Source organism: Parambassis ranga, chromosome 1 (assembly GCF_900634625.1).
Source record: "Parambassis ranga chromosome 1, fParRan2.1, whole genome shotgun sequence".
NCBI classification, from domain to species: Eukaryota; Metazoa; Chordata; class Actinopteri; family Ambassidae; genus Parambassis; species Parambassis ranga.
Window position 1 is genome coordinate 6374533 of NC_041022.1, and position 11920 is coordinate 6386452.

The 11920-nt window shown below is 40.2% G+C and overlaps 1 protein-coding gene across 4 annotated transcripts in view; it reads right to left on the reverse strand.

The window, feature by feature from the left end:
• pkd1a (polycystic kidney disease 1a) overlaps window positions 1-9869 on the reverse strand; it is a 51143-nt gene extending 41274 nt beyond the window's left edge. For 3 of the 4 annotated variants that reach the window (XM_028402154.1, XM_028402162.1, XM_028402145.1), the window contains exon 1: window positions 9388-9869. In XM_028402154.1, coding sequence (XP_028257955.1) covers window positions 9388-9662 — 275 coding nt within the window. In that variant the 5' untranslated portion in view covers window positions 9663-9869. The remainder of the gene's footprint in view (window positions 1-9387) is intronic. The other variant, XM_028402170.1, reaches the window with a different exon arrangement.
• Between the last annotated feature and the right edge of the window lie 2051 nt (window positions 9870-11920).

Here is an 11920-nt window from a genome sequence, read left to right on the forward strand (position 1 = left end):
AACTAATTCATCAAAAACCCAGCTTCTCCTGCTGTTCTTTGTCTTTAAAACATTCCGACACTGAACGGATCCCTGAAAACTTGGCAGCCAATGGACATAAACAATGGCAGAGTGGAACCTGCTTCTACTTTGGCTCGTCTTGTCCCATTTCCGGCACACAGCTTCACTGATGCAACATACGGTTCAGTCAGTTTGGGAAGCGTTTGCCAAATGAAATCATGCTGCAACAAAAGCTTTCCTCCACTTGTGTCACAAAGTCACTGTGCAGTGAAATAATATGAAGCCAAATGAATCCGAAAAGTATAAGGCTTCACATCAAACCAATGGCTGGTGTCAGGGAACGTCCACTTCTGTTACACATCTATCATTATATCCAGTGCTTTATCATGCAGCATAAAAAGCTGATTAAAGTACAGAATGAATGAATAAATAGCTTGATAAGAGAATAATAAGCTCCTTTTTTTCTGCGTATCGTTCAAGCTGCACTCTCACCACTCCATCATTCATTTTGTGTCTAACATGGCTGAGAGTGTTTGTCTATACATCCAGCTCTGAAATCTAAATCTGATGTAAATGTAAATAGAGGCTACAATTTACATTTGAACTTCGGGAGGACAGATGTGATAAATTAAATGTTAAATACCACCAGTTCTGCTTAATTTGATTGATGTCACTCTTGCACCACAAATGCGTACTAATTGATTAACGTTGTGTGAAATTACCATCTCTTTTTATGCTTAGATTAGGTTGTCAGTCTCCTTTAAGGTTTGACATGACTAGAGGAGATTTGAATGTTAAGCAGACTTTTCTTTGTAGTATTACTGGATGATTTGCAATACTTAATAATAAAATTATGTATTTAATTTACACATCTGTCCACACACACTTTGACCCTGCAATTCCTTGTGCGGCCACTTGAGGCTACCTCCAAAAGCGAGACCATCCCCATAGATACAGATGTTAAAATACACTTTACAGTCTGGTACAAAAAGGAATTCACACCTCAGCTCCACTCCCACTCCACTGATGATAAGGAGAATTCATCCATCTTTAATCTATTAACAAAAATCTTGTCCATAACAATTCTTCTGCAAAGGCAAAACAAATGGAAAACAACTACTCAGTCTCTGTTTGTTTCAGTATAATTTGTCTTTAGAAGAATACAAAGACCACAAATACAAGTAAATACAATGCAAGTACAGGATATCATTAACTCGACCCTAAGAATAACGAGCATTAAACAGTATAACAACTTCCTATTTGTGCTGCTCTTAGTCTAGTCAGCTCTCTGTCATGTTATAGTTGCCACCCAGTTCCAGCTCACACTCCAGCATAGTTAAGATTTTCTGGCAGGTCTGCATATAACTAACAGAAAAACTAACAGCATTTGCATATTTGTCGCTTTGAACCTACAGTTGGTTCCTATTCATTTGGCCCCAGGCGGTAAAACTGTGCATCCAGGGAGCTGTAACAAAGTAAAAGCAGCACTGTTGTTTGACTTAATGTATGTTTCTAACAGCTGGAGGCTCCACATTAAGTAAAAGAGAAGCATACTGAAGCCAACAGATAAATAAGCCTCGAGAGCCGAGCTTAGCGGCTGGCACTGTCTTCCTCACCTCAAGTCCTTCCTACCATCATCTGGCAACTGATGATGGTGCTGTTCTGCTTTTTAATCAGCTTCAGGTTCACTGGCATAAAATCCTTTCTGCGCTTCCTGCATACGAAGATCCACAGCGGATCCACTGCAGGTTGGAGTGCATTTCAATTGTTTCCTGAATTCTTCAAGTCATGTTTAATATTTTTCTTTAAACGTGGCAAGGTTGCACCACAGACAACAAATTTATAGCGTACCTAAATTTCATTAGAATCTTAGCAGTGCTGTGAATGCAACTTTTAAGTCCTACAATCTAATTTTCTTTTTCTACCCTCAAAGACCCTTATTAACATTTCACCCATGTTTTACAGAGTTACAGACCCAGTGTGAAAAGGCTTCGCAAACAGGATGTGTGTGTGTGTTCTCCCACAGACACGTGCAACAACCACCTGTGCAGCGTGCATACGCTGCACACTCATCAACAGTTGTGAAGGTCCGTATCTAAATGCCCCGCACAAAATCCAATTATTAAACTCTCCAATTATTTCTACAAGAAAAGCAACAGGAGCTGCTTCTCTGAACTAGGACAAAAGTCAAATGTTTCCCATTGTGGTCAGAACCTGCGACTCTTTGTGCCATTGTTATCCTCCCTGGCAGTTAGTCAGAGAGGTTTGGACAATCATCTCTGCAGGTCTTCACTGTAAGGATATCTTTTGCATTTTGAAAGCATTCTTTCTAAGTAGAATCCATAAGACTTAATTGGCATTTTTCTGTAATTCAGATCTGCTTTAAGAAACCTTATTACCATGTGCTGAGAATACGTCATTTGAAAATGGAACAGTGAAATTACCGTAATTAAGAAATCCTGTTTAGACTTTGTCATAGAACTTGTGCAGTCCTAACGTTTTCCCAATATCTCACGTCTCTCTCTCGCTCTGACAGACTATATTTGTTACATAGAGGCATACAACTGGATCCTGCACTTTCACTTCACTCACTGAATTGATGCCTTTCATTAAGCTCTATATGAGACACGTGTCCACGCTCAGTGAGAGCCTCAGGGTTCGCATCTTTGTATTTAGACATGACTGTAGAGCATGCACTAAGCATTAGGAAAGAGTGCATAGCAACGAATGAACATACCCACTAGTCACCCTAGTACTCAAGAAAATGAAGGAGAACCTTACTCTGGCTGTGCCTTGGAACACGTTTTCCAGATGAATGTTGCTGGTTAGCAGCAGCTGAACAAAATGTGTCAGAGAGCTTATTTTCTGTAAAAATCTACAAGCCAATGGAAAAATCGAGGGATAATGACATGATGTCATTATTAACACACATATTCAGCGGTGAATACTATGGAGATATCAGCACATTTGGGTGACACTAATACTCACTATGTCCATTGTGGACAAATTAAAATTGATGTACCGGTAATTACTTTGTTGAGTGTTATGTTGTGTTATGTAGCATGTTACAGTCATGTGTGTGAAAGTCAGAAACTGCTAGCATTGTTTCTTTATGATAACTGTGTTGGTTAAATACCCATTTTAATGAGTTCATTTCAATATTGGAAAAGCCTGATGTTCTCTAAAATTTGTTGGAAAAAATGTGAATGTAATCAATAATTGTCAAAAATGCGGCAAAATTCTATGTTGTACAACCATAGAAAGAAAACTGTGCGATGCTAGAAAACACATCATCACTACTGCACTCCATTTATGTATACAGGTGATGCAACTGCACATCATGTATTTGTTTTAGTGCAATTTTTCATACACACCCTCACTGATGATAAGTAGTGTGTGATAAAAATTAAAGGACTGTTATGAAAACATGAAGTAAAATAAATGAAGCACAGCAAATCCTCTTCTGCACTGTATGAAAACAAATCACAACTACCACAACAAAAAAAACCCACTATTTTAGCCTTTGTGTCACCCTACTCCAACTCTGCATGTGTACCATCCTTTTCTAGCTTTTCTGTCTGTAAACACAACACACTCTACTCGCCAACTATGAGAATGTTGACCACATGTGCATGAGTAAGGCTCACAGTTGAGAATGAGAAGAGAATTAGTGCCACAAACTTAAAATAATGGTTGAATGGTTATTACATCACACACACACACACACACACACAGGCCACATCCTTTTTCAGCCATCTAACCACCACCATGACATGATTAGAGCAGCCCGGTGTCTGTCTTATTCTCTCCCTGTTTCTTGCCTCATTCTCTTATTTATGACCTCCCGGAATGTCTGCGCTTCTGTGGGTGATGTCATTAGTTACTTTCGCCATGGTAACACAACAAATTCTCCCCTGCATGAGGTCCAGTACATTCAGTCTTTCCTTTCCCACTTTATTAAAGTTAGTTAGTGAGTGTGTGAGTGTATGTGTATGAGTGCGTGTGTGTGTGTGTGTAGGTGGTGGTGGTGGTGATATATCCACCTCTGGAGGATGAGATGAGAGCAGATATGGGAACGACTGTGAGAAAAATGTTCATTTTTAAGTCTCGCCCATTATAACAGCTGTTGTGAAGTCGTGTTGATGCAGTGCAAAGCCAAAACTGCCCCTAGTTTAAAAAGCATATCACTATGTGCAGCCTGCTGTGTGTCTATCTGTATGTGTGTGGCTGCATTGTGTTGCCACAGTAACACCACAATGTTCCCTTTTTGAGTATAGGACTACAGGAACATGGTATGTATGTGTGTTTACATATCAGGTAAACAGTGCACTGCCTGTCTTTTGACTATAAAAATAATGGTGTTGTCCTGCAAGAAGCCAGTTCGGAGTCGACCCAGATGACACTATTTGTAGGCCAGATCCAGAGTGGTTGGCTTTAACTGAACTTTATGTTCACCATAAAGAAGAATGTATGTTACAGTCTTTTCTGTGGCGACCAACAACAGTGAAAAGAAACTCCACATTTGGTTGATAATACATCTGGTACATACAACACATGGTTGTGTTTATGCAAATGGAACCTATGGATGCATTCACCCCCATGTGACATTATGTTATGATTATCCGACGTCACCCAAACAAGTGACCAATACAGTCACAAAAGTCAAAATAAAGAGTGAAGATCGGACTTTCACTGAGGAGTCCTGGGGTTCAAGTCCCCCTTACGACGCAAGCTGTTTTGTTTTCACCTCCAGTTAAGTTTCGTTTGCAAAATTGTGGCTGGTTTGACATAAAAAATGACTTCTTAATGTTCTTAAAACAGGGTAAGGGATTAATTGATCATCTTAAAACACGTACATTTATAACATTTAACTCATTTTAGTGAAACTTTTCCCCACATCAACACATAGGCCCTGTTCACACTGGGGAAATCAATCCGGCTAGAGTGGGATTTGGGCCGTATCTGGATATATCCAGATATATAGATATATAGTCTGAACAACGCAAATACGGATATATCCAGCTTGATTTCAATCCACCTTGAGATTGGCTCAAACGTGGCTTAGGTCTGAACGCAAATCCAGCTAGCAATTCCGGCTAGCAACATGATACTTCCGGTTCACGGGGACAGTGTCCGGGTCGCGTACAAAAGAAGTATGTAAACAAACGTCAAACTACGACAGCTTTGCCCCGAGTTTATTTTCCACAGCGCTACAAAGGAATAAACTGCTTTTTAAACCGAAAAAACGAGCGACACGGGACAAAAAAAAAAACCCACAACGCATCCTGAATAGACTCTGTATATCACGAGGCGCCACCTAGCGGTTTGGAGGACAACAAACAAGCCGGATTAAGCCGGATTGAGGGCGCACACGCGTGTGTGATAGCCAGATTTGAAAATAAGTCTGAACGCATTCAGCTTAAAGGCTATCTGGATTCAATCCTACTCTAGCTGGATTGACTTTCTCCAGTGTGAACGGGGCCATAGTGGCTGAAGACATACCAGTGCGCACACACGTGCCATCTTCAAGGAGTGAAATATCGACCTCATGTCACATTTTCCCCAATAAGGACAGAGGGAAATGTTATTTACAGTCTACACCAATATATCTGTTGGACTTTATTTCCATCCACCTTATTGCAACCATACGTCTAAAGCTACACCAGCAGCACTGATAAACAAACTTTGCTGCATGGCTTTTATTTTTATAAGTCTGGGAAGATTTGAGCCTTTAAATTTTTTTATAAATTTAGAAGCACAGACTGGAATCAGACTACTTAATCTTTGACATAGCCTCAGGGCAGTTTGCTGGCTGTATTGAGACTTTAATACGGACATATGGTATCTGTATCTGTGCTGAGGGGGGAGGGCGTATATTTCAGTAAATAGAAGTAAACCATCATTAACATGTAGGCATATACAGTATGTTTTTGACAAACAACTGACAAAAGAAGGCTGCTGTTATGAAAAAAAGCCTTTGCAATACTGATAACATTAAGCAAAAACAAACATTAAATTAACTGATTAGCTGTATAAAAACCTGTTTTTCACTCCACAAGCATTTCCCAGAAGTGACTTCAGAGCTGCATATGAAGTGTTAAGAGATTTTATTATGTGTGTGGGTTGGAGCAGATGGACTGGTGTGTAATAGGAATGCTTTCTTCCAACTGCTCTCTGCAGTATGTTAAAATACTTCACTGCCACTGGATGATTTTTTTTTTTAACCAAGGGTGTGTCGGGAGGATTCAGATTTGAGGCCAGATAGGGGCACAGACAGCAAGGAAAAGAGAGCTGGTATTTAATGTGAGATGCAGCACAGTCTTCTTTTACACTTTTACCACAGGTGACATATTTCGGCTTATTTTAATGTTAGAAAGTAAGGGAGAAAAAAAGCAGGAAATGGCAGCTTATGGACAAAGCTCAAAGGAGGATGTGCTGAAGAAAATAACACATGCAGTGCTGATATGAAATATGCTGATATGAAAAAGAAAAATAATTCTCTATTGTTTGTTTCTTTCACCTCTCTGTTGTAGTAGGAGACCTTAATGCTGGTTGCCTTTCGCCATAAAAGGTGAATAAGAGGGTGATGCAGGAGCTGTCACTGTGGCCTGCAGTGCCATTTATCTGTCTAGATAGTTTGGTGTGAAGTTTGACTTTTTCTTCTTCACTTCAATGAAAGCTATTTTTGGCTAATATGGTATATTGTGTGTTGGTTTGACAGGTATATAATGTTTTGGGTTTTAGCTATGCATTGCTGTTGTTGCAGACTTGATACTAGCATCCACACAACATGGAGGTGAATGTGATGCCATTCAAAGTGAGGCTGCAGCTGAAGGAGGAATACATTAGAGTCGTACTAATACAATGTCACAACATGCATCAAAAGACACTTGATGGTTGTAATACAGTGAGAGCAATAACTACATCTCTTGTAAGGTGACAGTGATTAAGCTGCTTATAACCAGCCCTTCCTCCCACAGCCCGCTGCTGTTACTACCAACATGCCTCTTCTTCAGTAAAATGGAACCAGACAGCGCTCATCATTATGGTGCTCAAAGAACTGCAGAGTTGATGACGACTCACTTTAACATTTGTGATTGACTGTGTGGGAGTAAACTGTCCCTTTAAGATCTGGTTGTTAAATGTTATCATAGTGTTGCCAGCAGAGAGAAAATCCAGCCGTTTTATAGGTGATGAGAGGGTCAGCTGACAATAAGCTAAACACACAATAAACACATTTAAAGACGATTTCGACTAAAGCCCAGGATGTCCACATACATTTTGATGCTCAATTAAAATGATTAGTGCAACATTCTTTCTGCCTCCATAGCTAAACAAATGCCTCAAAATATGATTTAAAGTAGTAGAGGACAGACATATGTAAGTAAAACAGTGCAGCACTTCAGTAAATATCTCAACTGCAAACACTGCTGTGAATTCTGATACTTACAGCGCAGCACTGCTGTTGAAATGTTACTGTCTATTAATCATTCACAGCATCTCTCCTTGTTGATGTTTAAAGGACAGGACTGTTCTGTCAGCAGTTAGCGCACAGCTAATTGCCTTTAGAACCACAATTTGTTTTCTCCTCTAAGGTTTCACATTTAAGACAACAGTGGCAAAAAGGAAAAGGGAAACAGACCTGTCAATCACTGAAAAGGCTTTAATCAGCAAGTTCCATTAAACCATAATGGCCTTCAGAAAGCAGATCTTTACCAGTATAAAAATGTACAATAGCATTGGGTATAAGAACATCAGCAGGCTGAAGCAAATCACAAGCTGTGAATGTAAAGAATCACAGTATAATGCAAATGAACCCGGCCTCCTGTCCGTCTACAATCAGAGAACGAAAGGAGTAGTAATTATCTAATTACATTACATCTTATGTGCTGCTCATCTGTCTGCCTCAGATAGTATGAAGACCATTATTCTGACATGTCCCTGCAAGTAAGTGGCCCTTCTCTGGGCCAAGCGGTGCCTGCAGCAGTATAAATTTCATCTTGTTAAGTTCTCCACTGGACCTTGGCTGGACGTCGCTTCCTGCCATGTGTTAATTAAGAGAAAAATATCTTATTTCAGTCCCTGTACAGAAGGAGCACAAAGGGCCAAATTACTGAAGACGCTAATGTTCACAGTCAGTCACCTCCATGCACGGCTTTTAGCTGGTACAGTAGGACCAAGCAGGTTTGGCCAGCCTGATGTAATTAACACTCCAATAGAGTCTGACATGACATGCTAATTAAAGACAGAGCTAGCTGCAGGATCTGTCTCTAATTAAAGTGAAACTTAACAAATCCCTTTTCCTGTCTTGTGCAAATACTAACACTAAATGTCAAGCAACATCAGGGGCAATAAATATAACCAATGTATGTATGGATGAGCTAAAGTTTTACTAAGACTTCATCTAAATGACATTTACATGTGCATTAAGTGAAGTCAGCAAGTCCCAAAGCAATGAGCATTGATTATACAGCTGGAATATCGAGTAAATTTTAAGGTTAAATAAAGATGGTAGATTCAGTGGAAATAAATAATGGGTAACATATGGCTTCCGTCTGCGCAGAACAGAATGTTCTCACTACAGCTGCACCAGAGGCAGAAGACTGATCCGCACCACTAACACCAGGTTCACGTTTCTGGTGACGGACTCATTTATAAATGTAAAAACTTAAGTACATACGCATGCATAAAACACACACACACACACACACAGACACACACACACACACAAGCAGTTAGGCCTCAGAAAGAAGTGCTTACAAAGAAAAGTAGGCCTGTGTTGGTGGCATGTTTATAGTGTTTGGATGATCCAGTCACCACATCACTCATGCAGGAGGTTGCAACTTCTTAGTGTCTAATTCACAAATTACTTTGTCAATAGATTAAAGGTCAGGTCTAATATTAGATAAACAGTAGAATCTTTCCCAACAACAGTCTAAATTTCATATAAAAATGAGGAAAAAAACAACATATCCACACACCACAAAGCAAGAAACATGAAAACATTTTGCATTTTGATTGCTTCACAAACACGTGTGAGGCTTCACTGACTAATTGCAGGTCAATCAATGGGCCTAATTGATTAACTGTTTCCGCTCCACATACCAACAATCCCAAAAGCACTCATTAGGTTAAAGAGTAATGCAATCTGATTAAAAACAACAAAGAGGGAATAAACAACATGAGATGTGACCCCAAAACAAGCAGGCCAGCTGTGCACAGTAAAGACCAGCAGCAGCAGCAGAAAAAAAAACATCACACTATCTATTATATATATTATATTTGTCAGGCTCAGAGGGAGATAAACTGATGTCTGTGTGCTGTTGTGTGTTTCTGTGGGTGCGCTCTCCTCTGCAGCTCCACAGCCTGTTCAGTCACTGTACTCACAGCACGTTGGTGGCCAGCGGAATGTCTGCCGCCGCTGGGGCCCTTTCCAGCCCGATGTTGGAACAGTTGACGACGCAGGACTGCTGAGGCTCCGCCAGCGCGCAGCTGCAGTTAACGGGACAGGGGGTGCAGCTCCTGCCGCCGTCCCCCTGCGGCCCGGAGCCCCATGCCTCCAGGCAGCAGAGCGCCACAAGCAGACATGAAAAGAAGCTAAGCCTCGGGACGCAGACGCCATGTTTTCGCTTGGATAAAGTCTGTCCATTTCCACAAGGCATAGCTCACTCACATCTCATCGCCTCTGATGGTGTTAAGTCCTCTCAGTCTGGGAAGGAACAAAACGCGCAGAACAAAGGCGAACAGACGCGTCCCTTTCTCATGTGAGGACACAGAAACAGGAGCAGGGCTGAACTTTCTGACGCTCTTATCAACTTTTATCTGTATCCTTCTCTTCTGGTCGCTTCCCTTTCCTCTGAAAAATCTAACGGAGCTTCTCTCCAGACTCCTTTCAGGGGGAAAAAAAGTTTTGGAGAACTTCCTCTCTCCTCTCTCCTCCTCCTCCTCCTCCTCGTCCTTATTCCACTGCAGTCCCGTGAGCCACCGCTGAGACTTGGCACACAACTTTACTTCTTCTCATTCCTCCCCTAATGTAAAACAGGGTTATCAGTATTATATTCTCTGATCCTAAAAACAAAGACAGATATTTTAAAATAACTTTAAAAACTGGGAGTTTGTGTTTAGTTGACAGATTTTCAAAATAAAATCATATTTAGATTAATATTTAATCAGGTTTTACATATTATTAGTTCTTTAACATAACATACAACAAAATTCCAGCACTGAACATAGTTTGTTCCTTTAACAAGCAACCAGCGATGCCTTCAAGGATCCTGAGCAGCAGTGGGAAATTGTAAACTCTTGATCAAAGTCCTTAATATCACTAGAACACTTCATGCTTCAACAGAGGGAAATATCACACCCAGAATTATTCTTATACCTAAATACAACACATTATTAAAGATTAACAAAGGACGTTTTGTCACAATCAGCATATAAATTCTTGACTTATGGCTAAAAATGTGTTATGTCTAGTCCCAGTGATGCTTGATCACCATATTGGAACCAGTTTGTCCTTGATGAGTACATTTTTGTGGCAAAAAAAATGGTTGGACAACCTGAAAAACACAAAGCAGTGTCTGCTGTTGGCGTTGCGGCATATAAACAGATCAGAGTATCAGAACTTGTTTTCTGATTTTACTCCTACTTTAATCAGCTGATGACCTCTCAGATTCACTTGCTGCCTCTGTATATAAAAGTCTATATAAAGTAGTTCAGACGTAATGTAATGCTCCAACGAAGATGCTTCATTATTAGTGATGAAATTATGTCATTGACATTGAAATATAACAGTCATAGGAACCAAACCAGTACTTTTACTTTTGTACTGTTGCTGCTGTGTTGATGCTTCTAAAGTGATGTTTTGCCTCCTCCACCAGTGTTTATTGATCCCAAAAACATCAGCGATAAACACCCAAAGCTCACATTAAAGCATTTCTATGTATCTGGGATGAAGACAGAGGACACTCTTTGGGCCCCCGTGTAGCTGTGGGCCCCATGCAGCATCTATGTTACCCTCAATCAGCGGCTCTTCTGCCTAAAGTAAAAACTCTAGTCTTGAAAGCCTTTGTGTAGCTGTACACACTCTTTTGATGTTTTCCATGAAGTCGATCTCAAGCCATGCAGTGAACTCTCAGCATGAGGTTGTGCCAGGTGGAATCAGTTGATAAAACACAAAAAGAGAGTCTGTCTATGCATGCCTGTCTCTGCACTTTATGAAAAAATAGCCTCCTGTGGAGCCAGAATTTATTGAAAAGGTGAAAATAAAATCAGCGGCCCTGCAGTAAAATGACTGCTTTATTCCCTCTTTCACTTTCAAAGTTTTCCTCTTATTAAAGTTCAAAACTGACTCTGCTCTGCTGGGATTTTATTGTGAAATGTTCTAAAAATGTTTTTTTTCATATTTCAAAAAAATAAAAAATAAAAAAAACTTTTCCCTCTCTCTGCAGTATTTCCTGAAGCAGTGCTCGGCACGTGTTAGAGGTGTTTCCTGGTTATTTGATTTGGCCGGGGCCCACCCATTCTCCCTGCAGGCATCTGGTGCTCTGCACAAAGAAGAGTGCCACAATAACTCTCTTACTCTCTTATCCTTGTTGGCAGCTTTTCATTGCAGAGATCAAAGCAAACATGCACAAGTGGATGTGAGGAATGTTTCAGATCAGTTAAATATAGGGACTTTAATAAGGACTGCTACATCCAAACACAAGAGAGTTAGCGTCTAATAAAGTTTCCCCCTTTTTTTCTGCAATTAAATTAATATATTGTTAACATATATTATGTATTTGATAATTTGGATGTGTTCTGGAAATAACAGGAAACAGCTCCTCACAAAAATGGCACATTTTGATCAATAAAACATGGTTACCTTAACGGAACATATGTATTGCTCGGCTTCATCCAAACATGGAACAGCTGCAGA